The sequence below is a fragment of the Bos taurus genome, chromosome Y, assembly GCF_002263795.3.
Source record: "Bos taurus isolate L1 Dominette 01449 registration number 42190680 breed Hereford chromosome Y, ARS-UCD2.0, whole genome shotgun sequence".
NCBI classification, from domain to species: Eukaryota; Metazoa; Chordata; class Mammalia; order Artiodactyla; family Bovidae; genus Bos; species Bos taurus.
In genome coordinates, this window is record NC_082638.1 from 828,746 (window position 1) to 856,186 (window position 27,441).

A 27,441-nucleotide genomic window follows, 5' to 3' on the forward strand; every position below is an offset into this window, starting at 1 on the left:
GAAAACATGATGATTCCGGGGCTCACTGTGTAGATCTGGAGTAGAAAGACTGTGGAGATGCGAGGAGCTTCTGAGAAATGATGGAGGAGACTGCAAAGCCTGAAGACACTTGACTCACGTCTGCAAAGCAGCAACAACCACCCTGAAAATACAGCTCAGCTTTGAATGCCTGGAGCGGGGAGGGCCCTTGCTAAAGCGACCTCCTGCTCCAGGAAACACCGTGTGTGTCTGTCTACAATCTTGTGATGGGCCACATAGGCGAAGGGAAGTATGAGATGAAGGTGGACTTATCGCAGCGAGCTCTAACCACAGCCTCCACCTGGAAGCTGCCGGCAGGGGTATGGTTTGGCTTCTTGTCAATCGGCCAGGATCTTGTTCTCCGGGGGAACTCCACCGGAGGGCTCTGAGCTCCTGGCCCCCAGGGAAAGTCCTCATAAGGACCTTGGGCTACTGCCGCCTGGGCTCCGTGCAGAGGAACCCTGTTTGCAGCAGGAGGCCAGGTTCATCTCAGCTTCCTTCAACGAGCCCTGTGGTCCCTCCCGCCTTTGAAGCTCTCGTCCTGTTCTCCTACGGGGACTCCGCCTTCACCTCCGCAGGCTATCAGCCTTTGTCATCTTCCTTCAAAGCCCTGCTGTAAATCGTAGCTCCTCTGTGCTTTGCTCGTGTGTAGTGAAGATGCTGTTGTTGTTCAGCTGCTCAGTCGTGTCCCAATCGCGGTGACCCTGTGGATGGTAGCCCGCCAGGCTCCTCTGTCCATGGGATTCTTCAGGCAAGAATACAGGAATGGGTTGCCATTCCCTTCTCCAGGGGATCTTCCCCGCCCAGGGATCGAACCCGAGTGTGTTGCATTGGCAGGTGGATTCTTTATTGTTGAGCTACCAGGGAAGCCCCTGGCTTGTATGCAGTGAAGACTTGACCTGACTCAAAGACAGGTCCAAAGCTCCAATCCTTTGGCCACCTGATGCAAAGAGCTGACTCAGTGAAAAAGGCCCTGGTGTTGGGAAAGATTGAGGGCAGGAGGAAAAGGGGATGACAGAGGATGAGATGGTTGGATGGCATCACCGACTCGATGGACATGAGTTTGAGCGACTGGACAACAACAAGGACAGGTCCGTCTTTGCCTCCAGGCCCCGGAGTCTCCTTCTCAGAGGCGTGCCTTTGTCTGCTTGGGGGAGTTAGTAACTGGACCCTTTGATAATGCAATTTATGATGGGGACTCTGGGACACACCATGTCAGATCCAAACTCCAGGGGAAGACAGAGACTGCAAATGTTAGCTTCCTGAACTTCTGGGAGGGGCTGGAGACCAAAGAACAGACACGTGGCTAGTATGTGTTTGAGTATCAATAAATATTGGATGCTGAGGTTCAGGGGAGCTTCCCTGGTGAACAATATTCCATGCATATTGTGACACATTGATGCTGGCATGAATGGATGGATGGATAATTGAACTGGTGGATGGGTGGATGGATAATTGAACTGGCGGTTGGATGGATGAATTTAGGAATGGGTAATTGAATTGGTGGATGGATGGATGGATGGGTGGATGGATAATTGAATTGATGGATGGATGGATGGATGGGTGGGTGGATAACTGAATTGGTGGGTGGATGATGGATAATTGAATTGGTAGATGGATGGATGGGTGGATGGATGGATGGATGGATGATGGATAATCGAATTGGTGGATGGATGGATGGATAACTGAGTTAGTGGATGGATGGATGGAGGGGTGGATGGGTGGATGATGGATAATTAAATTGGTGGATGGATGGATGGATGGATGGGTGAATGGGGGGATGATGGATAATTGAATTGGTGAATATATGGATAACTGAATTGGTGGATGGATGGATGGATAATTGAATTGGTGGATGGATGGATGGGTGGATGGATAATTGAACTAGTGGATAGATGGATAACTGAGTTGGTGGATGGATGGATGGATGGGTGGATGATGAATAACTGAATTGGTGGATGATGGATAACTGAGTTGGTGGATAGATGGATAAATGAACTGGTGGATGAATCAATGGACAGATGGATGAATTGAGGGACAGACATGTGGACTAATGGATTGTGCCCAGTTTTTCTCCTGTCCTGGGGAAGCTCCTCCTACATCATGACCTTTTTCTGATGTAGGCTCACTCTGGACTCCTTACATTATGGGACAGCTCCATTAAAGCTGCAGGTGTCTCGGAACTAACTCAACCCAAGTGGACCCTCTTGCCTCCTTCCTACTCCAGAGTGTCCCTTCCCCTGTGGGTTTCCCCCTCAGCTCATGTCATTGACCTCACTCGGTGGCCAGAGCCTGGGACCTCAGGCGCACTCTTACCCCCGTAATCCAACCAGACACCCCTGATCAAGCTGTGAGTCCTTCATCCCATCCTCACCCTCCTCTCGGCTCCTTCGACCCGGCAGCCGCTACCCACCCCCCTCACCCCACCCTACACTGCCGATCCTGGTGTGGAGCCACCTGGGAACGCCGAGTCATGACAACAGTGGGGGATGTCACAGATCTGCAGCGTAAGGTCTTCCCGTGAGCACGTGGGTGGGTGAGGACATCCGAGCCTGACTCAGCATAGCCGTTACTGTAAGAGCTTACTCGGCATCCTGTGTGTGCCCGAGGGCTGTCTACAGTTTCAGGTCTCCTGCAGCCAGAGCCTTCACTTCACACACCCTTTTACACCTACAGGGACTGTGTGTGCGCGCGCATGCTCAGTCATATGGTCACATCTGTCTATTTGCGATTCCATGGACTGTAGCCCGCCAGGCTCCTCTGTTCATGGGGTTTTCCAAGCAAGAGTACTGGAGTGGGTTGCCATGCCCTCCTCCAGGGGATCTTCCCCACTCAGGGATTGCCTGGGTTGGCAGGCAGATTCTTTTCCAACTGAGCCACCAGGGAAGCCTCTTGCTTGTGTGTAATGAAGAGTTAACCTGAATCAAAGACAGGTCTCTTTTTGCCTCTACGATTGAGTTTCAACTTTGAGGATGCGTGCATGCTTGGTCTGTCAGTTGTGTCTGACTCTTTGCAACCCCATTTGCATCTGACTCTTTGCAACCGCATGGACTGTAGCCCCGCCAGGCTCCTCTGTCCGTGGGATTCTCCAGGCAAGAATACCGGAGTGGGTTGCCCTCCTGCAGGGGATCTTCCCGACCCAGGGATTGAACTTGCATCTCCTGCTTCGACAGGTGCGTTCTTTACCACTAGCGGCACCTTGGGGAGCTGCCACACAAGCGTATGGAATACAGCTTACACATACGCTTTTGTGTATCTGTGGGGAAATCATTCCATAGGACGAATTACCAACTTCGAGATGGCAGACTCAAAGAGAATGCAGGCACGTTGAAAATGGCATGTAATAGAATTGGTCCAACCTCCTTTGGAGAATCAGACGAATTTGTGCACGCAGCACCAGCAGAGCAGAGACTGGATTGTCTGCTCTGTCTTCCATTCGCAGGGTGACTTTTTCTTGTGCTGCATAGTAGTCATGTACGGATGTGAGAGCTGGGCCACAAAGGAGGCTGAGCACTGAAGAATGGATGCTTTCGAACTGTGGTGCTGGAGAAGACTCTTGAGAGGCCCTAGGACAGCAGGGAGATCAAACCAGTCCATCCTAAAGGAAATCAGTCCTGAATATTCACGGCAAGGACTGATGCTGAAGCTGAAACTCCAATCCTTTGGCCACCTGATGCGAAGAGCCGACTCATTGGAAAAGACCCTGATGCTGGGAAAGATTGAAGGCAGGAGGAGAAGGGGACGACAGAGGATGAGATGGTTGGATGGCATTACTGACTCAATGGACAAGAGTTTGAGCAAGCTCTGTGAGACAGTAAAGGACAGGGAGGCCTGGTGTGCTGTAGTCCATGGGGTCGCAAAGAGTCAGACACCACTTTCAACTGAACAGCAGAGGGCACGAGAAATTGCATTAAAAGTTCTGGACTAAATAAAGAATGATCGAATAGACTGAGCATGAATGAACAAGATACTGAGTTGCAGAAGACAGACGGATTCCATAAACTGGGTAACATTCATGGGAAATGACCAGGCTGATGCCTTTGCTAAGGATGGATAATTTTTTAGACATGTTGGCTTCAAAACCAGACCAAAGGATCAATCTAAGGGAGCTCTCTCCAGTTCATTAAGGAGGTGTATGCGCCATCTGGTGGAAAGGAGTGGTTCTGAGTGAAGTCTTTAGATTTCCTGGTGACTCAGTGGTAAAGAGTCCACCTGCAAAGCAGGAGACACAGGTTTGATCCCTGGGTCAGGAAGATCCCCTGGAGGAGGGCATGGCAACCCACTCCAGTATTCTTGCCTGGAGAATCCCACGGACAGAGAAGCCTGGGGGGCTACCGTCCTCGAGGTTGCAAAGAGTTGGACGTGACTTAGTGAGTGAAACAACAACAACAGACTCGAGAGTCATGGATCTGTGAGGTGGATGGACAGAGGCATGGCCTGATGGGCAGACAGAGAGGTGGGCGAGTGAGGGCACATACAGATTCCCAGGTGGATGGATGCATGGACAGGTGAATGGACACAGATGCATAGGTGGATGGATGGATAGTCAGACCAATGGATGGCTGGATGCATGAGTGACTGATCGGGTGGATAGATGGATGGATGGATAGATGGATGGATGGGTGGATGATGGATGGGTGGATAGATGGATAGATGGATAGATGGGTGGATGGATGGATGGATATGATGGATGGATGAATGGATGGATAGATGAATGGATGGATGGATGGATGCATGAGTGAATGATTGGATGGATGGATAGATGCATAGGTTGATAGATGGACAGATGGATGGGTGGATAGATGGACGGATGGATGGATAGATAGATGGGTGGATAGATGGATGATGGATGGATGGATGAATGTATGGGTGGATGGATGATGCATGGATGGATGGTTGGATAAATGCATGAATGGGTGGATGACTGGATGGATAGATGGATGGATGAATGGATGGATGGATGGATGGTGGGTGGATGGTGGATGGTGGATGCATAAATGGATGGATGAATAGATGGATAGATGGATGGATGGTTACATGGATGGGGGAGTGGATGATGTATGTATGGATGGATGATGGATGGTGAGGTGGATGGATGGATAGATGGATGGATGGATGGATAGATGGGTGGATGATGGATAGACGGATGGATGGATGGATGATGGATAGATAGATGGATGTTGGATGATGGATGATAGATGGGTAAATGGATGGATGGATATATGGATGGATGGTTAGATGGATGGGTGGATGGATGGATGATGCATGGATGATGGATGGATGGATGATGGATGGTGGATGAATTGATGGTGAATGGATGGATAGATGGATGAATTGAGTGGATGGATGGATGAATGGATGCGTTGTTGGATAAGTGGATGGATGGATGGATGGAGAGGTGGATGGATGGATTGCTGGATGAGTGGATGGATGAGTCAACGGATGTTTGGACAGATGGGTAGATGAATAGATGGATGAACAGATGGATACGTAGGCAGACAGATGTTGGATGGAGGCTACGTGTAGAAACAGCACAGTCAGCTCTGCCAGTCATCCTCAGGTCGGTCATCAGTGGTCTGACCAGCACCATCTTGGCTGTTTTAGGTACAATTAATCTTCCATTGCACGGTCGGTTTGTTCCCATTCTTTGAGGCCAGTCCTCAGATCTGTGACAGCTTATGTCATGCCTACAGCCTGGCCATGAAGTTGTTAACTTCTCCCCCTGGTAGAGGGCGTCAGTATCTACAAAGCAGCTCACAGGACGTGGCTCAGAACTTCTATAGCTCTCGCGTGCGTGCTCAGTCGTTAAGTCGAGTCCGACTCTTTGTGACCCCATGGACTGTAGCCCACCAGGCTCCTCTGTCCATGGGATTTTTCCAGGCAAGAACACTGGAGTGGGTTGCTGTTTACAACTTCACTACAGCCCTTCGGGAGGAACTAAAGGTACTTGACTATGCTTTATGAGTCAACTGTTATAATTTAGTCTTGCTTGACTGATTTGGTGTGGTTCTGCCATGTTCTTACTTCTCTGATTAAACTTCTGCTTCAGCTAAAGCAGAAGTTCAAGTTTATTTTTTACAGACAGAAGGCAGGCGGAGGGCATGGGAGACAAGGACCATAGGTTGTTGCTTCGTTTCAAAGGGACACTGGAGATTGTCGGCAAACCGCAGAAAGCCTGCTGACAGACCCGGAGCAGATCCTTCCTGGGAGCACTCGGAAGGAACCGAAATGCACCCATGCCTTGGTTGGTTTCAGACTTTCTGGTCTCCAGAACAGTGAGGGTATACATTTCTGTTCTCTTTGGGGTAACAGCTTACAGCAGCCCTTGGAAATGAATAGAGCGATAAGATTTAAGCACAGAACGCACACCATTGTCTGCATGGGGTAGAGAGGCACACTTTCCTGTGGTTGGTTGTTGTTTGGTCGCTAAATCGTGCCCAACTCTCTGCGATCCCATGAACTGCAGCACGCCAGGCTTCCCTGACCTTCACCATCTCCTGAAGCTTGCTCAAACTCATGTTCATGAAGTTGGTGATGCCATTCAACCATCGCATCCTCTGTTGCCCCATTCTCCTCCTGCCCTCAATCTTTCCCAGCATCAGGGTCTTTTCCAATGATTTGACTCTTCACATCAGGTGGCCAGAGGATTGAAGCTTCAGCTTCAGTCCTTCCAATGAATATTCAGGGTTGATTTCCTTTAACATGGATTGGTTTGATCTCCTTGCTGTCCAAGGAACTCTCAAGATAGTTCGAACGTATCAATTCTTCAGTGTTCAACCTTCTTTACGGTTCAACTTTCACAACCATACGTGACTATAGCTTTGAATACAGACCTTTGTCTGTAAAGTGATGTGTTTGCTTTTTAATATGCTGTCTAGGTTGGTCATAACTTTTCTTCCGAGGAGTAAATGTGTTTTAATTTCATGGCTGCAATCACTGTCTGCTGATTATGGAGCCCAAGAAAATAAAACCTGTCAGTGTTTCCACTTTTCCCCATCTATTTGCCATGAAGTGATGGGGCTAGATGCCATGATCTTAGTGTGTTCTGTGGTTGGTGATGACTTAATGTCCATATGTTTATTCTGGATGTGTTCATCATGTATGGCTGTGTAATAAACGACTTCAGACCTAGAAGCTTCTAAACAACAGACATCTGTCATCTCCCAGTTTCCCTCAGTTGGAATCCAAGCACATATTCCTAACAGGGTCTTCTCCTCAAGGGCTCAAAAGCCTGAGATCAAGCTAATAACCAGGGCTGGAAGGGGGATGTCTCTCCTTGGGGGTGTGGGTCTCTCTTCCAAGCTCAGTGATTGTTGGAAGAATTTCAGTTTCTTGTATCGGAACATTAAGAACCTCAGCACCCAGAAGCCACCTGCCAATCCCTGGCAAATGATCTCTTTCCACTTTGCTTCCTCGAAGGCAACCAGGCTGTGTTTCTATCATTTCAACGCTCGCTGACCCCGACAGCTGATTAGGTCAGGTCCACCTAGAACACTCTCTCATTTCATTAGACTGACAGCATCGATACCTTCACCACTCAGAAGCCACATGCCAATTCCTGCCAAATGGCTTCTTTTTTCCACCAGGCAACTGGCTTCCTCGAAGCCAACCAGGCTGCGTTTCCGCCGTTTCAAATGGTGTGGATCCTGACACCTGATTAGGGCAGGGCCACCTGGAATAACTTCTCATTTCATTAGCTTGACTCTATAGATGATAGACGACTGTAATTTCAATTGTAGAATTCCTTCAGCTGTGCAACATCACCCTGGAAGTGACAGCGTATCCTATTCCCGTTCCTCGTCATGCTCAATGGGAGTGAAATTTACATACCTGGTATTTATCACTCCTCAACAGAGGATTAAAGCTACAGGTCCCTGGGAACTTTGTTTCTGTGTTTCTGGGGGAACATTCCATGGAGGGATATTTTGCTGAAAAATGTAAAAGGACTTTCTTTGACTATTTCCCAGATTATTGCAATCGTCTCTTAGTCTTGCTGGTCCCAAAGAAGTGAGTATCTCACGTCTTAATTCGCTTTGCTTGGTTATTGGCAGTTTCCAAATTTAACAGGTCCCCAGGGCTATATTTTTGCCTGGAAAATCTCACGAACAGAGGAGCCTGGTGGGGGCTACAGTCCAAAGGGCCACAAAGAGCCGGACACGACTGAGCAGTGGGTTGCCATTTCCTTCTCCAGGGGATCTTTCTGACCCAGGAATTGAACCCAGGTCTCCTGTATTGCAGGCAGATTCTTTACCAACTGAGTTATGAGGGAAGCCATTTTATTTATACCATAAAATGACCTAAATGTACGGAGAAGGCAATGGCAGCCCACTCCAGTACTCTTTTGCCTGGAAAATCCCATGGACGGAGGAGCCTGGTAGGCTTCAGTCCATCGGGTCGCTAATAGTTGGACACAACTGAGCGACTTCACTTTCACTTTTCACTTGCATGCATTGGAGAAGGAAATGGCAACCCACTCCAGTGTTCTTGCCTGGAGAATCCAGGCAAGGACGGGGGAGCGTGGTGGGCTGCCGTCTATGGGGTCGCAGAGTTGGACACGACTGAAGTGACTTAGCAGCAGTAGCAGCAGCAGACCTAAATGTATTATTATGCATAAGATACATATTACAGGTAAAGTTATACAGAAGTTCATTATTTTTGCAATGGGTTATAAATAACATGGGTTTCCCACGTGGCATAGTGGTAAAGAACCCACTTGCCAATGCAGGAGACACAAGAGACACAGGTTTCACCCCTGGGTCAACAAGATCTCCTAGAGAAGACAATGGCAACCCACTCCAGTACTCTTGCCTGAAGAATCCCATGGACAGAAGAGCTTGGCACGCTACAGTCTATGGAGTCACAAAGAGTCAGACACAGCTGAGTGACTGAGCACACACACATATAACACATAAAGTATATTATATATTTATATTTAAATTTTATATATTAAGCGATTTAAAATAATAAAATGCATAGATGTATGACAAAAATATAAAATAATAATGATGCAATATGTGTTATTTTCAGATATCCTTAAAACTAAACATGAAACATAAATGTTAAAATGTAAAATTTTTCAATATTAAAATACTAGATATTTACACTAGCACTATATTACCTAAGTGTGTGTAGTTACATTATGGGAAGTGAAAGTCGCTCAGTTGTGTCTGACTCTTTGCGATGCCTATAGTCCACGGAATTCTCCAGGCCAGAATACTGCAGTGGGTTTTCATGCCCTTCTCCAGGGGATCTTCCCAACCCAGGGATTGAACCCAGGTGTCTGGCATTGCAGGCAGACTCTCTATCAGTGGAGCCACCAGGGAAGCCCCGTTACATTATATGTATGCTACGTTATAGCATAATATAACAATGTCATACAAGCAATCCATACTTCTAAGGAATTAAATCAGTAATTAATAAATATGCATTTGTCATAGTTCATAATGAAGTGATATTATATCTTATGTGCGACGCATAACTATAACAGCAGTGTACCCCACACAGCTGGCCTGAGTCCTGAGTCTGGTGCCTTCACGCTGGGGCCCCAGGTGAGGCCTCTGCCTGGACCTGAAAACAGGTAGCAGGGTTGGGGGCGGGGCGGGGCGGGGCGGGGCGGGGTGGGGGAAGGGCGCGGCGAGCTCGCGCACGCGCACCGCAAAGCCCGGGCCGGCCGGCCCCACCCACGGCCGCCCCGGAAGTCCCGCCTCTGGGGGGCGGGGCCATGGCCAGGAGGAGAAACCTGGACCCGCCGCGCGGCCAGCTTCCGCGGGCCCGAGCGGCGGAAGCGGAAATGCGTCACAGGGGCGGGCGGCGGCGGCAGAGGAGGCGGCAGCGGGTCGCGTCGGGGGCGCCTCCGGCGGACGGCGGTGGCGGCGGCGGCGCCGGGCGGGGAGGCCGGGCCTGCCGGCGTCGTCGGGGGCCCGCGGGAGAGCTGGGGCCAAGGCGGCGGCGGCCTGGTACGTGGACGGGGCCCCGCCCGCCGGCGCGAGGGACCCCGGGGTGTCGGGGGGCCGGGGAGGGCGGCCTCGCGCGGCGGGCGGCCGGGGCGCGGGTCTCGTGGGCCTGCGGCCTTCAGGGGTCGAGAGCCTTTGAGGGGCCTGGGCGCTGGGGGCATGGGGGTGACGGAGAACCGGGGGCCGGGGGCTGAGGGGGTCTCCCGGGACGGCCGGGGCGGGGGTGTCCTGGGCCTGCGGACTTGGGAGTGGGGGTCTGGGGACTTGGGGGTGTGGGCTTTGGGGGTCGAAAGCCTTTGAGGGGCCTGGGGGTGACGGACAACCGGGGGTCGGGGGCTGAGGGGGTCTCCCGGGACGGCCGGGGCGCGGGTGTCCTGGGCCTGCGGACTTGGGAGTGGGGGTCTGGGGACTTGGGGGTGTGGGCTTTGGGGGTCGAAAGCCTTTGAGGGGCTTGGGGGTGACGGACAACCGGGGGCTGCGGGGGTCTCCCGGGGGTGCTGAGAGCGGGGGAGGGGGGGGTTTCTGGGGGGGATTTGGGAGAGGGGACAAAGGCGATTGAGCAGAGGAGGGGAGGTCCCCAGGGAGCTGCGGGGTTGGGTCAGTGGACAGGGCTGTGCAGGCGAATCGGGGTCCACCAGGGTCGGAGGTAAGCAGGCTGTACCGGGGCTGGGGGTGAAGCTAGGGGTTACTGGAGGTTGGAGGGGGTTACCGGAGCCATAGGGGGCGGCTGGGGAGAGAGAAGGTGGGAGTTGGGGCAGTAGGGTGAGCATTTGGATGGGTGGAGGCGATGGGGATCGTGAGGGGCTGCCAGGGGTGTGTTGGGGGTGGGGTGTGCAGCGAAGGGGCTGGGGGTCGTCCCCAGGGTGCAGGGGCAGCTGGGCGACCAGGGAAGATGGGAATCTCCAGGGTTCCTAGTAGGCAGTGGGCTTCTGGAGTCTCTGACTCCAGGCCTCTCTGAGGTCTTTGGGGTTTTCTGCAGGTGGAGGGGGGCTGTCGCCACTCAGCCCAGGCTGAGCCCCCTCATTACTGCCCCAGACCCGGGCCAGGTGACTCTTTCTCCAGCTGGGATCCCTCCACCCCAGTCCCTGCAGCTTCTCTGGGGTCTGGGTGTGTGTGTGTGCTTAATTGCTCAGTCGTGACTCTTTGTGACCCCGTGGACTGTAGCCCACCAGGCTCCTCTGTCCGTGGCATTCTCTAGGCAAGAAGACTGGAGTGGGTTGCCATGCCCTCCTCCAGGGAATCTTCCCGCCCCCGGGATTGAACCCAGGCCCCTCGGAAGCTTTCAGAGCCATCTGGTGGGCGGGCGCACAGCCCAAGGCCACCTCCATTACTGTGTGCTGTCCATGGGTCAGGTCTGGCCCTGCTTTGCGGAAGTAGGCACCTGTCCGACCGGTAGGGAGAAGCTGGTTGAGGGGGAGGAGAGCACAGTCAGCTCCCCGTCCGTGGCTTCCGAGAGGCCCTGCGGCTCTGATAGTTTTATCTGGACACAGAGAAGGTGCTTCTGCCCTCGGTAGAGATACTGAAGTCAACGGTCCTTAGCCGTTCTCTCAGCCTGAAAGTTCCTTCCTGTTTCTGCGGGCTTCCTCCTGCACAGACCTTCCCAGGTGTTTGTGTGGGTTGTCCCTTCCCCGGTGAGGCATCTCTGCACCCTCCATGGAGGTGGCCTGTCCCCCACACCCCGAGGGCAGGGACCCTGCTCATCTGGGCTCCCGCCATCCCAGCCCTGCTGGAGCTGTGTCTGGGTATTGGGGGCAGCTCAGTGCCCATGGAGGCTTGGGGCAGGCAAGTGTTCCTAAAAGTTTTGCAAACCCATCTTTTTTCCCCCTGTATTTGTGTAATCTGATTAAAAGGGCCCATATGTCAGGGGCTGGGGCTTCCTTGGTGGTTCAGACAGTAAAGCACCTGCCTGCAATGCAGGACACCCTGGGTTCGATCCGTGGGTGGGAAAGACCCCTTCCTGGAGAAGGGAAGGGCAACCCACTCCAGTATTCTTGCCTGGAGAATTTCACGGGCAGAGGAGCCTGGCGGGCTGCAGTCCACCGGGTCCAGAGAGTCTGACACGACTGAGCAACTAACCTTGAGGGGCTGAGGGGCCTTCCCTGACGTAGCGACCAGTGTGTCGGGCAAGCAGAGGGCAGACGGGCCCCCCTGCCCCGGGCCGCGTGCTGGCCAGCCTGGGGGTGGGACACCGGGCCGGCCATGAAAACGCGGCGTGCGCGTCTTGTGTTTCAGGCCCAAGGTCCCGGCTATGGCCGCGGCCACCATCGTGCACGACACGTCTGAGGCGGTGGAGCTGTGCCCGCCGTACGGCCTGTACCTGAAGCCCATCACGAAGATGACCATCAGCGTGGCACTGCCGCAGCTGAAACAGCCGGGCAAGTCCATCTCCAACTGGGAGGTGATGGAGCGGCTCAAGGGCATGGTGCAGCACCACCAGTTCTCGACGCTGCGCATCTCCAAGAGCACCATGGACTTCATCCGCTTCGAGGGCGAGGTGGAGAACAAGAGCCTCGTCAAGTCCTTCCTGGCCTGCCTGGACGGCAAGACCATCAAGCTGAGCGGCTTCTCCGACATCCTCAAGGTGCGCGCCGCAGAGTTCAAGGTCGACTTCCCCACGCGCCACGACTGGGACTCCTTCTTCCGCGACGCCAAGGACATGAACGAGACGCTGCCGGGCGAGCGGCCGGACACCATCCACCTGGAGGGGCTGCCGTGCAAGTGGTTCTCGCTGAAGGAGTCGGGCTCGGAGAAGCCGAGCGAGGAGGTGCTGGTGCGCGTGTTCGAGCGCTTTGGGGAGATCCGCAACGTGGACATCCCCATGCTGGACCCTTACCGCGAGGAGATGACGGGCCGCAACTTCCACACGTTCAGCTTCGGCGGCCACCTCAACTTTGAGGCCTACGTGCAGTACCGCGAGTACGCCGGCTTCATCCAGGCCATGAGCGCGCTGCGCGGCATGAAGCTCATGTTCAAGGGCGAGGACGGCAAGGCTGTGGCCTGCAACATCAAGGTGGGGAGTGGGGGATGGGGGGCGGGGGACAGCAAGGTGGGGAGTGGGGGATGGGGGGCGGGGCGGGCTGCGCCCCAGGGCCTCGGGCACGGGAGGGCTGCCTGGGGCGGGGAGTGGAGGGGATGGGGGGCCCGGGGCGGGCGGCGGGCTGCGCCCCAGGGCCTCGGGCACGGGAGGGCTGCCTGGGGCCCCCACGCTGCGGGCGCAGAGTCTGTGTCTCAGGAAGCGTGGGGGCAGTGGAGCGCTCTCGCAGCCCCCGCTGAAATGAGGGGCGCTGCCCAGCATTGCCGCGGACGCTGGCCCGGGCGCTGGGTGGTGAAGGCAGCTGGCCACAGGGAGTGGGGGGCGCCCCACCGCAGGAGGGGGGAAGGAGCCACGCTCTCGCGGGCGCCGGGGCAGGCAGGGCTGGCCTCTATGCGCGCTCGTATTTCCGGCGGAAGGGGCCGTCCTGGAAGGGCTGGGGTCCCGAGCGCTCATTTCGAGCCCTGCCCTCTAGTCCCGAGGTCCTCCCGGTCAAGGGCGTTAGGGGAGCCCGCTCTCTGCGGTGAGTCTGAGGCAGGCCGCCTGCTGAGCGCAGGGCCGTCTGCATGTGCAGGACAGTGCGAGCTCGTTCTAACCCTGCCCTGCCTCCGAAGGTGTCTTTCGATTCCACCAAACACCTGAGCGACGCCTCCATCAAGAAGCGGCAGCTTGAGAGACAGAAGCTTCAGGAGCTGGAGCAGCAGCGGGAGGAGCAGAAACGGCGGGAGAAGGAGGCGGAGGAGCGGCAGAGGGCTGAGGAGAGGTGCGTGCTGCCGGGCCGGCCGGGCTCCGCGGGCCTGTGCGCGTGCGCGCCTGTCCGGGGGGGGGGGGGGGGGGGGACGCCGCGGGAGTGCGCGGCCTGCGGCCCAGCCCCAGGGCACCGCCGGTTCCCGCTCTGCCTTCCCGCTGAGCCTCCCGGGGCGCCGTGCACCACCTGCTGACGGGGGCACAGAATTTTTGTCCATCTTACAGGCTTTTGGCATTCAGGCTGAGGCTGCCTTAAAGTGAAGTAGGCAAGTGAGGGTATTGTCGGCTTTTCCCAACAAGAGATATTTAGAAGTCCTGTAAAGTAACAGGCCTCTCGGGTCAGGACCTTTGTCTCCCGCTTTTACGTTCCGCGCTAGTGGAGAACCCGCCTGCCTGCCAGTGCAGTGGGCTTACGTGGGTTCCATCCTGGGCGGGGAAGATCCCCTGGAGAAGGAAAGGGCAGTCCACTCCAGTGTGCTGGCCTGGAGGGTCCCGTGGACAGGGGAGCCTGGCGGGCTGCAGTGCGTGGTGCCACAGGGTGGGGCAGGACGGAAGGGACTCAGCCTGGCGCCCTGTGAGCCCCGCAGGCAAGCTGGCCTGTGGACGAGCTGCATTCTGGGAAGGGGGCAGCAGTCCTGGTGCTCCCTCGTGCCTCCTGTGCTTGGGTGTTTCTTCCCCGCACTTGTCCGTGTGCGCGATGGGCAAGGTTTCTCTTGTGTGTTTTGCAGTGTTGAGTCTCAGGCGTGTGTGGTCTGGGGTTCATTCCTCACCAGCCTGTGTGTGTGTGTCTGGGCTGACCTGACTTGCGTGTCGCTCCGGCCTTGGGGCTCCTATGTGGTTCCCGTTTGGTTCCGATGGTCACTAACGCGGATTTGGGCCTGTCTCTGGGGTCAGCGCTTCCCCGGTCTGCCCCGGAACCCATTTCCAGAGCCGCAGGTGCTGGGGATGGTGCCGGCCTCTGTGCAGGCAGCCGGCCAGGATGTGGACACGGGTAGGGGGTCGGGAGCCCCGGAGTGAGGCCGTGGCTGCAGAGAGGACAGATGCCCGGAGAGGGCGGGGTGTCCTGGCCTCGTGGCGGGCCTCAGGTGGCGGCCACAAGCGGGGAGCAGTTTGGATCTCACACTGGACGAGGCCCTAGAGTCGGTATGCCGGCCACAGGCTGAACCAGGGAGCTCCGGCGGCATGCGCACCACGGGTCCTGGTCCCAGGCAGGGCCCGTCCTCTCTCTTCCACAATCGACCTTGTCCGAAGTCCCTGAGCTGGGCGTCACAGAGCTTACCCCACGGCCTTTCTGGGGCGTCACAGAGCTTACCCCACGGCCTCTCTAGGGCATCACAGAGCTTACCCCACGGCCTCTAGGGCGTCACAGAGCTTACCCCACGGCCTCTCTAGGGCGTCACAGAGCTTACCCCACAGCCTCTAGGGCGTCACAGAGCTTACCCCACGGCCTCTCTGGGGCGTCACAGAGCTTACCCCACGACCTCTCTACGGTTTCGGGACAGGCACTTTTCTCCACCTTCACGTTAATGTGGGGAAACCGCCCTGAGGGTGGCCTTTGAGCTCAGGCGGCAAGGGGTGTCGTGGGGGGAGACCAGCTCACAGCCGGCGGGGCGGTACCTCTGACAGGGCTGAGGAGGTTGGGCATGGCTGGCCTGGCATGAAACGTGGGCCCGTGGGTGCCCAGGAGGCCCTCGGGTGTGCAGGGCTGTGTGTCCAAGCCCAGTTGGCCTCACTGTTAGCCTGCGGGCCAGCCCGGGAGCCTGGGCGTCTTGTCCTTCGTCAGAGGCGAGCGAGTTGGTCCTTTGCTGCTAATGAGGTACAGCGTGGCCTGCAGCAGTCCTGTTCCTGGTCACGGGCCCTTAGCTGGACAGCTGAGGGCTCTGGGCACTCAGGGCCCCTGACTAGCAGTCTGAGCGGCAGCCCCTCACTGATCCCTGCCGAGGGAGACCTTCTGGCGTGTGGCCTCCTGGACGCCAGCGTTCTCGCGAGCCGCCTTGCCTCCCTGCGTGGCCGCCTCTGCAGCTGGAGCTTGGGTCCTCCGGCCTCCTTGTCCAGCTGCTTCTCTGCTGACCTGGCACCCTGGGAGTGATGCCGGCTCTTCTGCACAGTATCCTTCCTGGCCCTGGCGTCCCCGTGCCACATGCTGTCCAGGGCGGCCTTGCGTCTCTGCTGTGCCCGCCCTGCCCCTGGCCTGAAGGTTAAGACTGAGGGGTGCGAGTGTTCCATGAGGACACGCTCATTGGTCTTCCTGCCCCTGGAGGTCTGGATCCCTCCCAGTCGTGTGGGGGTCCTGGTTTCTGGATGAGGACAGGGTGCCGTTGGGTCTGAGCTGGCCGGCGCTGTGCGGGTGCTTACGGGACCGCCACTGTCTCCAGGTGCTATCTACGCGGTGACCTCACGGGGTTTCCCCCAGGGATGCGTTATGTGGGGCCCCCCGTTGGGGGACACCCCCTCCCCAGAGCAAGCAGATTGGCTGTGTGTCACTGAGCGTGTGCCTTTTCTGCAAGTCCCCATGAAACGTCATGCTGTGTGCTCTCGGGGGCTTCCAGTAGCTGGGTGCTTCTGGAACCTTCCTGTCACCGGGTGCATGCCTGCTCCCCTCCAGCTCCGGGGCTGGGGGCTCGGGGTGGGAAAGCCCAGGGCAGGGGTCTCTCCGGCGTTGGGAGCAGGGCCTGTCCAGCGCTCGGGCTGTGCCTGTGTGGTGCCCGTGGTGGAGGGCCTCCTCCCTGTGCTGCTGAGGCCCGTCCTGGTTCGTCTGCTGTGGTCCCTACAGGAGCAGCTGGATCTGGTGAAAAACTCCGCTTCCCACCATCAGCCTTGTTCAGTTGTCTGGGCTGGGGTTGGGTTTAGCCAGGCTCTCCCTGGAAACATGGGAAAGCCTCGCCCTGTGCGCGCCTCGCTCCTGGGGTCCTCGGCCGTGGCTGAGATGTCTGTGCGGACAGAGCGCTAAGGAGCCAAGTGCTGCGATCACCAACCCGGGCCCCATGGCCCTCACGGAGCCGTCATGTCCCACCCGCCCGCCCAGGAAGCAGAAGGAGCTGGAGGAACAGGAGCGCGAGCGGAAGCGCGAGGAAAAGCTGCGGAGGCGCGAGCAGAAGCAGCGGGACCGCGAGCTGCGGCGCAGCCAGAAGAAGCTGGAGAAGCTGCAGGCGGAGGAGCAGCGCAAGCTGCAGGAGAGGATCCGGCTGGAGGAGCGCAAGCTGCTGCTGGCACAGCGCAACCTGCAGTCTATCCGGCTGGTGGCCGAGCTGCTGAGCCGCGCCAAGGTACCGCCCGCCCAGGGGGACGCCCCGCCCTCGGGAAGCTCCGCCCACAGGGAGTGACGCGCCCACAGGGACTGCCAGCCTCTAGGGATGACCCACATCCATGGGCGCTCCACCCATTGCGGGGTGGCCCACGCTCGGGGATGCCTGGTACAGAGGGAGGATCGGCCCTTGGGATGCCGTACCCTCGGGGAGGCCCTGCCCACATGGCCTGCCAGCCTATAGGGATGCCCTACGCTGGGCCATGCCCCCTCACAGGGCCTGCCAGCCTATAGGGATGTCCCATCCCCATGGATGACCTGCCCACGGGTATGCTCCGCCCCTGGGAAGCTCCGCCCACAGGGCCTGCCAGCCTATAGGGATGCCCTACCCTGGGGGATGCCCCGCCCACATGGCCTGCCAGCCCATAGGGATGCCTGGCTGTTCAGGGAGGATCGGCCCTTGGGAGGCCTGGCCTTCACGGACGTGCCGCTTCTCCCTGGCGCCCGGTTCTAGCCCAGGGATGGCGTTTGTCGCGGGGGACCGCGGTTGCAGCGCCCTGTGTTGCCCCAGGCCCGGGCTGTACCCCGAAGAAATGGCAGCGCTGTGGGTCTGCGTCCCCGCAACCAGGCCTCCGAGGCCCGGCGCCGCAGCCGCGGGGTGGCCGGGCTTCCCCAGCGATGGAAGGGCCCCCGCCTGGCCCCACGACTCTCTACGCGCTCCCGCCGAGCCCATGGCACCGGTGTCCTTCAGGCCAGGCGTCCCCGACCGCCCGGGAGGACAGGGCGGGCTCCAGACGAGGCGCGGTCCCCATGTCAGTCCTCGGAGCCGGGCTGTCCTCCTGCCCCCACGGCCGTGAAGCTGGAGGGTCCCTGCTGCCCTGTGTGGGTGGCGCGCGTAGAGCCCAGGCAGGCGCGGGGCGACCCTCACCTGCCATCTGGTTACAGTTGTGACCAGTCTGCGGAAAGGAGAGCAGCGTGCGCGCCGAGAGCTGTGTTCTTATTGCGTGGTGAACGTTGAAGACCCCGAGCAGGCCAGGCCTCCACGCCTCCCACACCCACGCGGGATGTCAACTGTCCGCACAGTAATCTGGGGCCCACGTGGCAGGGAGCGTGCACCGGAGGGCCCGGGCCGCCCTCGAGGCGCCCCCCCACCCAGGGCTGTGCCGAGGAGGTTTGCCGGGCTTGCTCCTGGCTGACGATCGTGGCTTCCGAGCGTGCCACCCGGAGAGGCCTGGTCCGCCCGAGAGGGGCCTTTCAGGAGGGCTGTGCTGGGAATCGGCCGGGCTTGCTCCTGGCTGACGATCGTGGTCTGCGAGCATGCCATTTGGAGGGGCCTGGGCTGCCTTGAGAGGCGCCGCTCCCCGCCACCCCCGCCAAGGTTGTGCCCAGGAGCTTTGCCAGGCAGCCTCCTGGCTGGTGATCATGGCCTCCGAGTGTGCCACCCGGAGGGGCCCGGACCCCGATAGGCGCCCCTCCCCAGGGTTGTGCCCAGGAGCTTGGCCGGACTTAACCCCCAGCTGCCGGTCGCAGGACTCCCGGTGTGGTTGGACCCAGCGGGCCGCGCTCCAGCCGGGCTGTCCTTGGAGCGCCCACCCGCGCTGAGAGCCCGGCTCATGCCCCGCCGCCCCGCTCTGTCCCGCAGGCCGCCAAGCTGCACGAGCACGAGCACAAGGAGGAGAGCCTGCGGCTGCAGCAGCTGGAGGAGCGGCGGCGGCTGCAGGAGGCCGAGCTGCGGCGTGTGGAGGAGGAGAAGGAGCGCGCGCTGGGCCTGCAGCGTCGGGAGCGTGAGCTGCGCGCGCGTCTGCTCAGCCTGCTGCTCAGCAAGAAGGCGGACGAGCCGCGTGCCACCGCTGCCGAGTCGGGCCCCGCCTCCCCCGCCGACCTGCTCCGGCCGGTGTTGGACATCCTGCACACCGTGTCGGCCTCGGCCGGCGCCGCGCCCCGGGACCGGGAGCCCGCGGTGCGGCCGGCCGCCCCCCAGAACCTGAACGGGAGTGCCGCCGCTGCTCCCGCTGCTGCCCAGGAGGAGGCGGCCCCGGGCAAGGAGGGGCAGGACCCTCGAGGCCCGGACGCCGGCCACTCGGAGAAGAGGTGCCCCGCCGTGCTGGCCTGCATCCCGGACAACACCCAGCAGCCCAAGGCCGCGCCCGCCGCCTGCGAGCCGAGTGCGCCCCGGAAGGACGCGCGCTCCGAGCAAGACAAGTGCAACCGGGAGCCCAGCGGGGGCGGCGGCCGGGCCGGCGGCGGGGCGGGCCGGGACGAGGGCGGCGATGGCGAGCGCAGGCACAAGCGGGAGCGCAGCGTGCCGCGGCGGCGGGCAGGCAGCCGGGAGGACGGCAGGCCGCGCAGGGAGCGGCGGGCGCACCGCAAGCGCTCGCGCCAAGGCCGCAGTGCTAGCCCCGAGGAGCGCGGCCGCTCCCGCAAGTCCCGCAGCCGCAGCCGAGAGCGGCGCAGCCGGCGGGAGAAGAGCCAGAGCCGTGGCCGCGAGCGGGACCGCAGGGCTAGCTCCAGCCGGAAGCGCAGCCGCCATCGGCGGGGCGACGACAGGCCGCGCTCAGGCTCCGCCGGCCGCCACCGCAGCGCCTGGAATAGGTAATGCAGGCCGCGCGCCCCGGGGCCGCCTTCCCGGAGACCGGCCGTGCCACGGGCGCCCGGGGAGCGTCCCGGCGAGGAGCGCAGGGCCCCAGGCTTTTCCTCCAGAGTATCCTCCAGGCGGCAGCCCTAGTGCGTCGGGCTCGTGATCACGAGCTTCGGTTTCCCATCAAACTGTTGATCCAGTCGCTTTAATGTCGCCGGTCCTCCCTGGATCAGGAGAAGCTCAGGGGGCTGCGAGCCTTGAGCATCGGAGACCCCGCCGGGCGCAGCCAGACCAGCTGCGCGGCATCGGGCCACCGCAAGGAGACACCGTGTCCTGACCTCACAGGAGCAGAGCCAGGCCGCAGTGACGGGGACGTACCGGCTTCCAGTCCGGCAGCCGCGGCCCCACCGGGCATTAAGAACAGGAAGCGTCTCGCTGGAGGTCTTTGGTTTGTTTTTTGTTTCTCCCGTTTTTTGTTTTGTTTTTCCCCTTTTCTGTAGGGTTAACCTGTCGGGAATGAAGTTTGGGTGGGATGCTAAAGGCAAGTGGCTGTTGACGCGATTGTCACCGGAAGGAAGCTGCGTGCTCCGAAACACGGAAACTCTTTACGGGCGTGGGCTGGTGCAGACGGGATACAGAAGAGTCCCAAACATTCACTTTGTACGAATTCAAGTCATTCAGCATACAACAGAAGAGCGTCAGGTGGTACACAGGGGTCCCAGACATTCACTTTTTACAAACTCAAGTCATTCAGCATAAAACAAAAAAGCAGGCTGGTTTAAAATTAGCTTTGGTTTCTAGTCAAGGTTAGCCTCTGTGGTTTTTTTAAGAAGCCGTTTTGCTAAATTATTTTTACTTGGAACGTTTCAGATTTAAGGCTGCAAACTTGTTAAATTTTATAATTGTCAGCTTCTCCAAGGGAAGCTTGGAAATACTTAAAAATAGCTGTAACGTCCACCTTAGGAGAGATGGTGTTTATTCCAGTTTGCATTTTTATGGTAAAATAAAATCTTTTTTTCCAATGAACTCATGTTTCCCATGCTTACGTGGGGAGTTTTTGTTTTGTTTTCAAGGTCTTTAGGCTGTCACTAGCTGAGCATAATCTAGTGTGTTTAAAATCACTTGGTCATTTGTAAATGTTCACTTCACATGCCATTACTATCCTAACATAACTCCCTGGAGAGCATGGTCCTCAGAGGTGTTTGGTTTGTTTGCAAGTGAAAGCGTTGGTCACTCAGTCGTGTCCAATTCTTTGTGACCCTGTGGACTGTAGCCCTCCAGGCTTGTCTGTCTGGGGGATTCTCCAGGCAAGAATCCTGGAGTGGGTTGCCATTTCCTCCTTCAGGGAATCTTCCTGACCCAGGGATTGAACCCTGGTCTCCTGCATCGGCTGGGAGATTCTTTACTGTCTGAGTTACCCCTTTAGCAAGTTTACAAGAGCAGTTTTTTTTAAAGCTACAGCGCTATTTTGAAAAAGTGATGGAAAGACAGTGGTTGTTTCTAAACTTGAGGTAGTGGGTAGGTGTTGGTGCCCTCGCAGGGACCCTGGTTCTGAGAGAGGGGCACTTGTGTGAGTCACTAATTCGTGTCCATCTCTTTGCCGCCCCGTGGACTGCAGCACGCTCACCGTCTCCCAGGATTTGCTCAAACTCCTGTCCATTGATCCGTGACACCATCCAACCATCTCATCCTCTGTCGTCCCCTTCTCTTCCTGCCCTCAATCTTGCCCAGCATCAGTGTCTTTTCCAATGAGTTAGCTCTTTGAATCAGGTTGCCCAAGTATTGGAGCTTCATCTTCAGCACCAGTCCTTGCAATGAATATTCAGGACGGATTTCCTTTAGAATGGACTGGTTGGATCTCCTCGAAGTGCAGGGGACTCTCAAGAGTCTTCTGCAACACGAGAGTTTGAAAGCGTCACTTCTCTGGCGCTCAGCTTTCTCTATGGTCCAGCGTCACACCTGTATATGACTACTGGAGAAACCATAGCTTTCAGTATATGGGCCTTTTATCGGCAAAGTGATGTCTCTGCTTTTTAAGATGCTGTCTAGGTTTGTCGGAGCTTTTCTTCCAAGGAGCGTCTTTTAATTTCTGGCTGCAGTCACCATCCAGTGTGATTAGGGAGCCCAGAGAGTAAAATCTGTTACTGCTTCCACTGTTTCCCCATCTATTTGCCATGAAGTGATGGGACTGGATGCCCTGATCTTAGTTTTCTGAATGTTGAGCTTTAGGCCAACTTTTTCACTCTCCTCTTTCACCTTCATCAAGAGGCTCTTTAGTTCTTCACTTTCTGCCATAAGGGTGGTGTCATCTGCATATCTGAAGTCACTGATATTTCTCCTGGCAATCTTGATTCCGGCCTGTGCTTGCTCCAGCCCAGCGTTTCTCATGATGTACTTTGCATAGAAGTTAAATAAGCAGGGTGACAATATACAGCCTTGACGGACTCCTTTTCCTATTTGGAACCAGTCTGTTCCATGTCCAGTTCTAACTGTTGCTTCCTGACCTGCATACAGATTTCTCAAGAGGCAGGTCAGGTGGTCTGGTATTCCCATCTCTCGAAGAATTTTGCACTGTTGGTTATGATCCACACAGTCAAAGGCTTTGGCGTAGTCAGTGAAATAGAGGTCGATGTTTTTCTGGAATTCCCTGGCTTTTTCTGTAATCCAGCGATTTTTGGCCATTTGATCTCTGGTTCCTCTGCCCTTTCTAAACCCAGCTTGAGCATCTGGAAGTTCTCAGTTCAGTTACTGCTGAAGCCTGGTTTGAAGGATTTTCAGCATAATTCTTACTAGCACGTCAAATGAGTAAAATTGTGTGGTAGTTTGAGCGTTCTTTAGCATTGTCCTTCTTTGGGATTGGAATGAAAACTGACCTTTTCCAGTCCTGTGGCCACTGCTGAGTTTTCCAGATTGGTTGGCATATTGAGTGCAGCACTTTCACAGTATCATCTTTCAGGATTTGAAATAGCTCAACTGGAATTCCATCACCTCCGCTAGCTTTGTTTCTGGTGATGCTTCCTAAGGCCCACTTGGTTTCGCATTCCTTGTTGTCTGGCTCTAGGTGAGCGACCACATCGTCGTGGTTATCCGGGTCATTAAGATCTTTTTTTGTACAGTTCTTCTGTGTATTCTTGCCACTCTGCTTCATCTCTTGTGCTTCTCTTCAGTCTTTACCATTTCTGTGCTTTTTCATGCTCATCCTTGCATGAAATGTTCCCTTGATAGCACCAGTTTTTTTGAAGAAATGTCTAGTCTTTGCCATTCTGTTGTTTCCCTCTATTTCTTTGCATTGTTCATTTAAGAAGGCTTTCTTTTCTCTCCTTGCTGTTCTCTGGAACTCTGCATTCAGTTGGGTATATCTTTTCCTTTCTCCCTTGCCTTTCACTTCTCTTCTTTGCTGAGCTATTTGTACTGCCTCCTCAGATAACCAGTAACTTCCCCGGTGACTCAGTGGTAAAGAGTCCGCCTGCAATGCAGTAGCCCCGGGAGATTCAGCTTCTATTCCTGGGTCGGGAAGAGTCCCTGGAGGAGGAAATGGCAGCCCACTCCAGTATTCTTGCCTGGAGAATCCCACAGACAGAGGCGCCTGTGAGCTACAGCCCGTGCGGTCACAGAGCATGGGACACGACCGAGCGCTCCCGCAGAGAACCACTTTTCCTTCCTGCAGTCGGACCTCTGTGTGCTGGTCCGACGTCCACAGACTCCACCAGCCTCGGCTGAGAACGGTGTTTACCAGCTGAGCTTGGTTGAATCTGGTGACAGAGAACCACAGATGCAGGAGACGAACTATGGGACTTTAACATTGGAGAACTTGGGTACCAACCGTGGGTCCTGGGAACCCCACCCAGGGTAATGGTGTCGGGGGCTGGGGGACGTTTGGGAGGTGACAGGTGATGCAGGTCGAGCCCCCGTGCACGTCTTCATTAAAGACTCCTGGACTCCCCAGGGAGCTCCCTCGTCCCTCCCACCACGGGGCACACAGCGAGAAGACACCCTCAGAGCCAGCAGGAGCACTCAGCAGACACTGTGCCCCCGCCAGGGTCTTGGACATGCAGCCTCCGGGACCCTGAGGAGGGTTCTCTTATTTCTAGGGCCCCCTCACCTGCTGTGGGACACCACGCGAGCCGCAGTACCCGACACCACGTGATGTCTAAGACCATCCAACCACGTCCCCTCTTGCTTTAGGGCAGCAAGCTAAATCATCCCACCGTGCCGTCTCCAGACTAGAAATGAAAAGTGTTACTCCCTTCAAAGAGAAAACACGAGGACAGCAATAGTACTCACCACTGTCCTCGCTGACGGCAATACAAGGGGAAAAGGCGCTGGCAGGGGTGTGGAGAGATTGGCTCCTTGTGCGCTGCTGGTGGGAAGGTAAAGTAGGGCAGCTGCTGTGGGAAGCACTTCAGCCGTTTCTTAAAGTGAAACGCGGAGAAGGAAATGGCAATCCACTCCCGTAGTGTTGCCCGGAGAATTCCATGGACACACTGCAGTCCATGGGGGTGGCAGAGTCAGACACGACTAAGCGACTAAGGCTTAAACGGTCAAACGTAGAAGTTCTGTGGGATCTACTTGCCCCACTCCTACGAATACACCCGAAAGATGTGAAAAGAGTTTTCCGAGAAAGACTTTCTACGGTAATTTCATAACAGCACCATTTACAACGGCCATGAGTATGGAAACCACCCAGGTGCATGGGTGGATGGATGGATGGGTGGGTGGGTGGGTGGATAAATGGATGGATGGCTGGGTTGATGGATAGGTGGATAGATGGATAGTGGGTGGTTTGACAAATGGATAAACAGCATGGGTTCCACGCACACAGTGGAATATGACGCAGCCTTGAAAAGGAGCGAAGCTCTGACAGGCTGCAATGTGGGTGGGCCCTGAGCACACGATGCTCAGTGAGCGAGGCAGACAGAAGGACGCTCGGTGTGTGACTCCATTGATCGAAAACACCCACAACAGGCAGATCCACAGAGACAGCAAGTGGGCTTGTGGTGCCAGGGATGGGAGGAAGAGGCTGAGGAGTGACTTTTAATGGGGACGGGGTCTCCTTGGTGGGGTTGGGAATGTGATGTGATAGGCGTGATGTCTCCACAGCACTGTGAAAGGCCTCAGACCTTGCGAGCTCACTTAACACAGTTTTACGTTATGTGCATTTTTGTTGCTCAGTTGCTCAGTCGTGTCTGACTCTGCAACCCCATGGATTGCAGCACGCCAGGCCTCCCTGTCCATCACCAACTCCCAGAGCTCGCTCAAACTCATGTCCATCGAGTCGGTGGTGCCATCCAGCCATCTCATCCTCTGTTGTCCCCTTCTCCTCCTGCCCTCAATCTTTCCCAGCATCAGGGTCTTTTCCAATGAGTCAGCTCTTCGAATCAGGCAGCCAGAGTATTGGAGCTGCAGCTTCAGCATCAGTCCTTCCAGTGAGTATTCAGGGTTGATGTCCTTTAGGATTGACCGGTTTGGTCTTGCTGTCCCAGGGACTCGCAACATTTTAATGCAATATTGACCATTTTCCTTGAATAAAAACCTAAGAAGAGGGTGTTTTGGCTTCTACTTTTGATTTCTCCTTTCCCTGGGAGGATCACTTGGTGTAATGACTGGACAAAACTGCACAGAGTTAAAGCCAACCTCCTGACCGTGGGTGGTGGTGAAGGAGAGGGCAGCTTTATTACAGCAGGTGCTGGACGGGGGCTGGACAGGTGTGGGCGGGTGCTCAAAAAAGGCAAACTCCCCCCGAAGGCTTTCAGTCAAACTTCTTTAGAAGGCCACGTGGTGCCCGAGGGGCCATCGGGGAACGTCTGTGATCAGCTGGTGCAGGGCTGCTCGATTCACAGTGAGAAAATGTCACAGCTGGGGTCATGGGGGTGGGGGTGGAGCAGGGGTGGAAGGTTCTCAGCCATCAGTCCTCAGGCGCCAGTCTTCTAGGGCTCCTTGCTCCTCGGGTGGTTAATTTCAGCCACCTGGTGGTGATTTCAGCATCTGCAAAACAATTCCGGACGAGTGCATCAGAAAAGGTTAGCCGTGAACTTTAGGGAGGAAGTGAATCGGAGGGCGCGGGGGATGGGGTCTCTTCCTGCAAAGGCACCTTAGGGTCCTGCTCGGTTACAAGGATTTCCTGGGCGCTTTGGGCTTTGTCAACGTTTCAGTCCAGCTCAGACTGCAGCACGCTAGGCCTCCCTGTTCATCACCAACTCCCAGAGTTTACTCAAACTCATGTCCATTGAGTCGGTGATGCCATCCAACCATCTCATCCTCTGTTGTCCCCTTCTCCTCCTGCCTTCAATCATTCCCAGTATCAGAGTCTTTTCCAGTGAGTCAGCTCTTCGCATCAGGTGGTCAAAGGATTGGAGTTTCAGCTTCAGCATCAGTCCTTCCAGTGAATATTCAGGACTGATTTCCTTTAGGATGGACTGGTTGGATCTCCTTGCAGTCCAGGGGACTCCCAAGAGTCTTCTTGTAATCCCCAGACATCGGGCAGCCCCGCCCTCTTGGGCCAAGTGCAAAAGATGAGGGTGGCATGGCCCCCGCCCTCCTGCCCCCAGGCTCCCCGCACGTCCCCCCGATCCCAGGCTCAGACGATACCATCTTCCTCACGTCCACCAGTCCCCAGCGCTCTGTGACCCTCCAGTTACTCGTAATGTGGCCACGCGTTCTGGGAAACACTTTTTCAGAAGGACAGTGCAGATGGTGGAGTGCAGTTTATTACACCGGAGGGCCCAAGGCAGAGTCTCCTCCTAGCCAAGGACCCTGACCAGCTTTTCTGAAAACCTTATATACCCTAAGCATCCGTGCCCAAACCCACCTCCCCAAATTCCCTGAAACTAGTCTGAATGAAGGAAGAAGATGCAAAGTTAACCCGTGATTCATATGCCTTAAGCCGAGGTGGTTAACAGTGGACAATTATCAATAGGCCTGTGGTCATACCCCAATAAGCAGAATAGAATGTATGATTCTATTCAGTCACACAGATAATTAGGGTATTCTTTTAGATGACCGAGAGTCTAGGTACGAATCCTGGGGTTCTTCCATCTGGGGGTCTGGTTTTCCAGTTGGTTGTTGTTTCCATAGATAGTGGGCATAGAGCTCAAAGTCCACAGTCCAGCCGGAAATGGAGTCCTGCTCTCAAGACGGAGCCTGTTCTGTGTTTCCTCCTTTGGAAATAAATCCGTAGGGGTTTTCTGGGGAGCGTGTGACAAATGGCCACGAGCTGGGGACTTAAATAAGAAACACTCATCATGCACGCTTCTGCCCGGTCGTGTCCGACTCTTTTGCGACCCCGTGGACTGTAACCATCCAGGCTCCTCTGTCCATGGCAATTTCCCCTGTAGCTCAGATGGTAAAGAACCTGCTTGCCATGCAGGAGACCCGGGTTCAAAGAATGAGTGAGCGACTTGGAGTTTCACTTGCAGCAGGACAGGGGCCCTTCCCTGGTGATTCACTGATAAAGGATACACCTGCAAAGCAGGAGATGTGGGTTTGATCCCTGGGTTGGGAAGGTCCCCTGGAGAAGGAAATGGCAACCCACTCCAGTGTTCTTGCCTGGGGAATCCCATGGACAGAGGACCCCGGTGGGCTACGTCCATGGGGCCGCAGAGAGTCAGACACGACTGAATGGCTAACACACGTACTGGAGTGGGTTGCCATTTCCTTCCAGGGGATCTTCCCCACCCAGGGATGGAAACTCGTCTCCTTTGTCTCCGGCATTGCAGGCAGATTTTTTTTTTTTTTTTTTACTAGCCGAGCCAGTGGGGAAACGAAGAGATGCTCACGCTCCCCCTAAGAGTGAAGATTGCGCAGGCCACAATTCACACCCAGTGCAGCCAAATAAATAAATGTTACTTAAAAATCCGTACGTTGATTCCCT

At 56.2% G+C, this 27,441-nt stretch overlaps 2 protein-coding genes across 2 annotated transcripts; one reads left to right on the forward strand and one right to left on the reverse strand.

Annotated features, from left to right (window-relative positions):
- Positions 1 to 2,446: 2,446 nt before the first annotated feature.
- Positions 2,447 to 11,626, reverse strand: LOC112445918 (uncharacterized). The gene is made up of 6 exons (XM_059884001.1): positions 11,620 to 11,626; positions 11,281 to 11,352; positions 10,633 to 10,698; positions 10,356 to 10,468; positions 9,703 to 10,276; positions 2,447 to 2,475 (listed from the first exon to the last, which is right to left on the reverse strand). Exons 1-6 carry the CDS (start codon positions 11,624 to 11,626, stop codon positions 2,447 to 2,449), a joined length of 861 nt encoding a protein of 286 aa, XP_059739984.1.
- Positions 9,820 to 20,597, forward strand: AKAP17A (A-kinase anchoring protein 17A). The gene is made up of 5 exons (XM_024990316.2): positions 9,820 to 9,974; positions 12,204 to 12,981; positions 13,617 to 13,765; positions 16,775 to 17,015; positions 18,636 to 20,597. Exons 2-5 carry the CDS (start codon positions 12,220 to 12,222, stop codon positions 19,587 to 19,589), a joined length of 2,106 nt encoding a protein of 701 aa, XP_024846084.1. The 5' UTR covers positions 9,820 to 9,974; positions 12,204 to 12,219; the 3' UTR covers positions 19,590 to 20,597.
- Positions 20,598 to 27,441: the final 6,844 nt, after the last annotated feature.

Bases quoted from the DNA above. Each gene is read 5' to 3' on its own strand.
- AKAP17A (XM_024990316.2), top strand. From the start codon at position 12,220: ATGGCCGCGGCCACCATCGTGCACGACACGTCTGAGGCGGTGGAGCTG. The intron at 13,766-16,774 runs GTGCGTGCTGCC...CCGCCCGCCCAG, and splicing joins CGGCAGAGGGCTGAGGAGAG to GAAGCAGAAGGAGCTGGAGG. The intron at 17,016-18,635 runs GTACCGCCCGCC...TCTGTCCCGCAG, and splicing joins AGCTGCTGAGCCGCGCCAAG to GCCGCCAAGCTGCACGAGCA.
- LOC112445918 (XM_059884001.1), bottom strand. The intron at 10,277-10,355 runs GCAGGCCCAGGA...CGTCACCCCCAG, and splicing joins AGACCCCCACTCCCAAGTCC to GCCCCTCAAAGGCTTTCGAC. The intron at 2,476-9,702 runs GTGGGTGGGGCC...CGGCGTTCCCAG, and splicing joins GCGGGACTTCCGGGGCGGCC to GTGGCTCCACACCAGGATCG.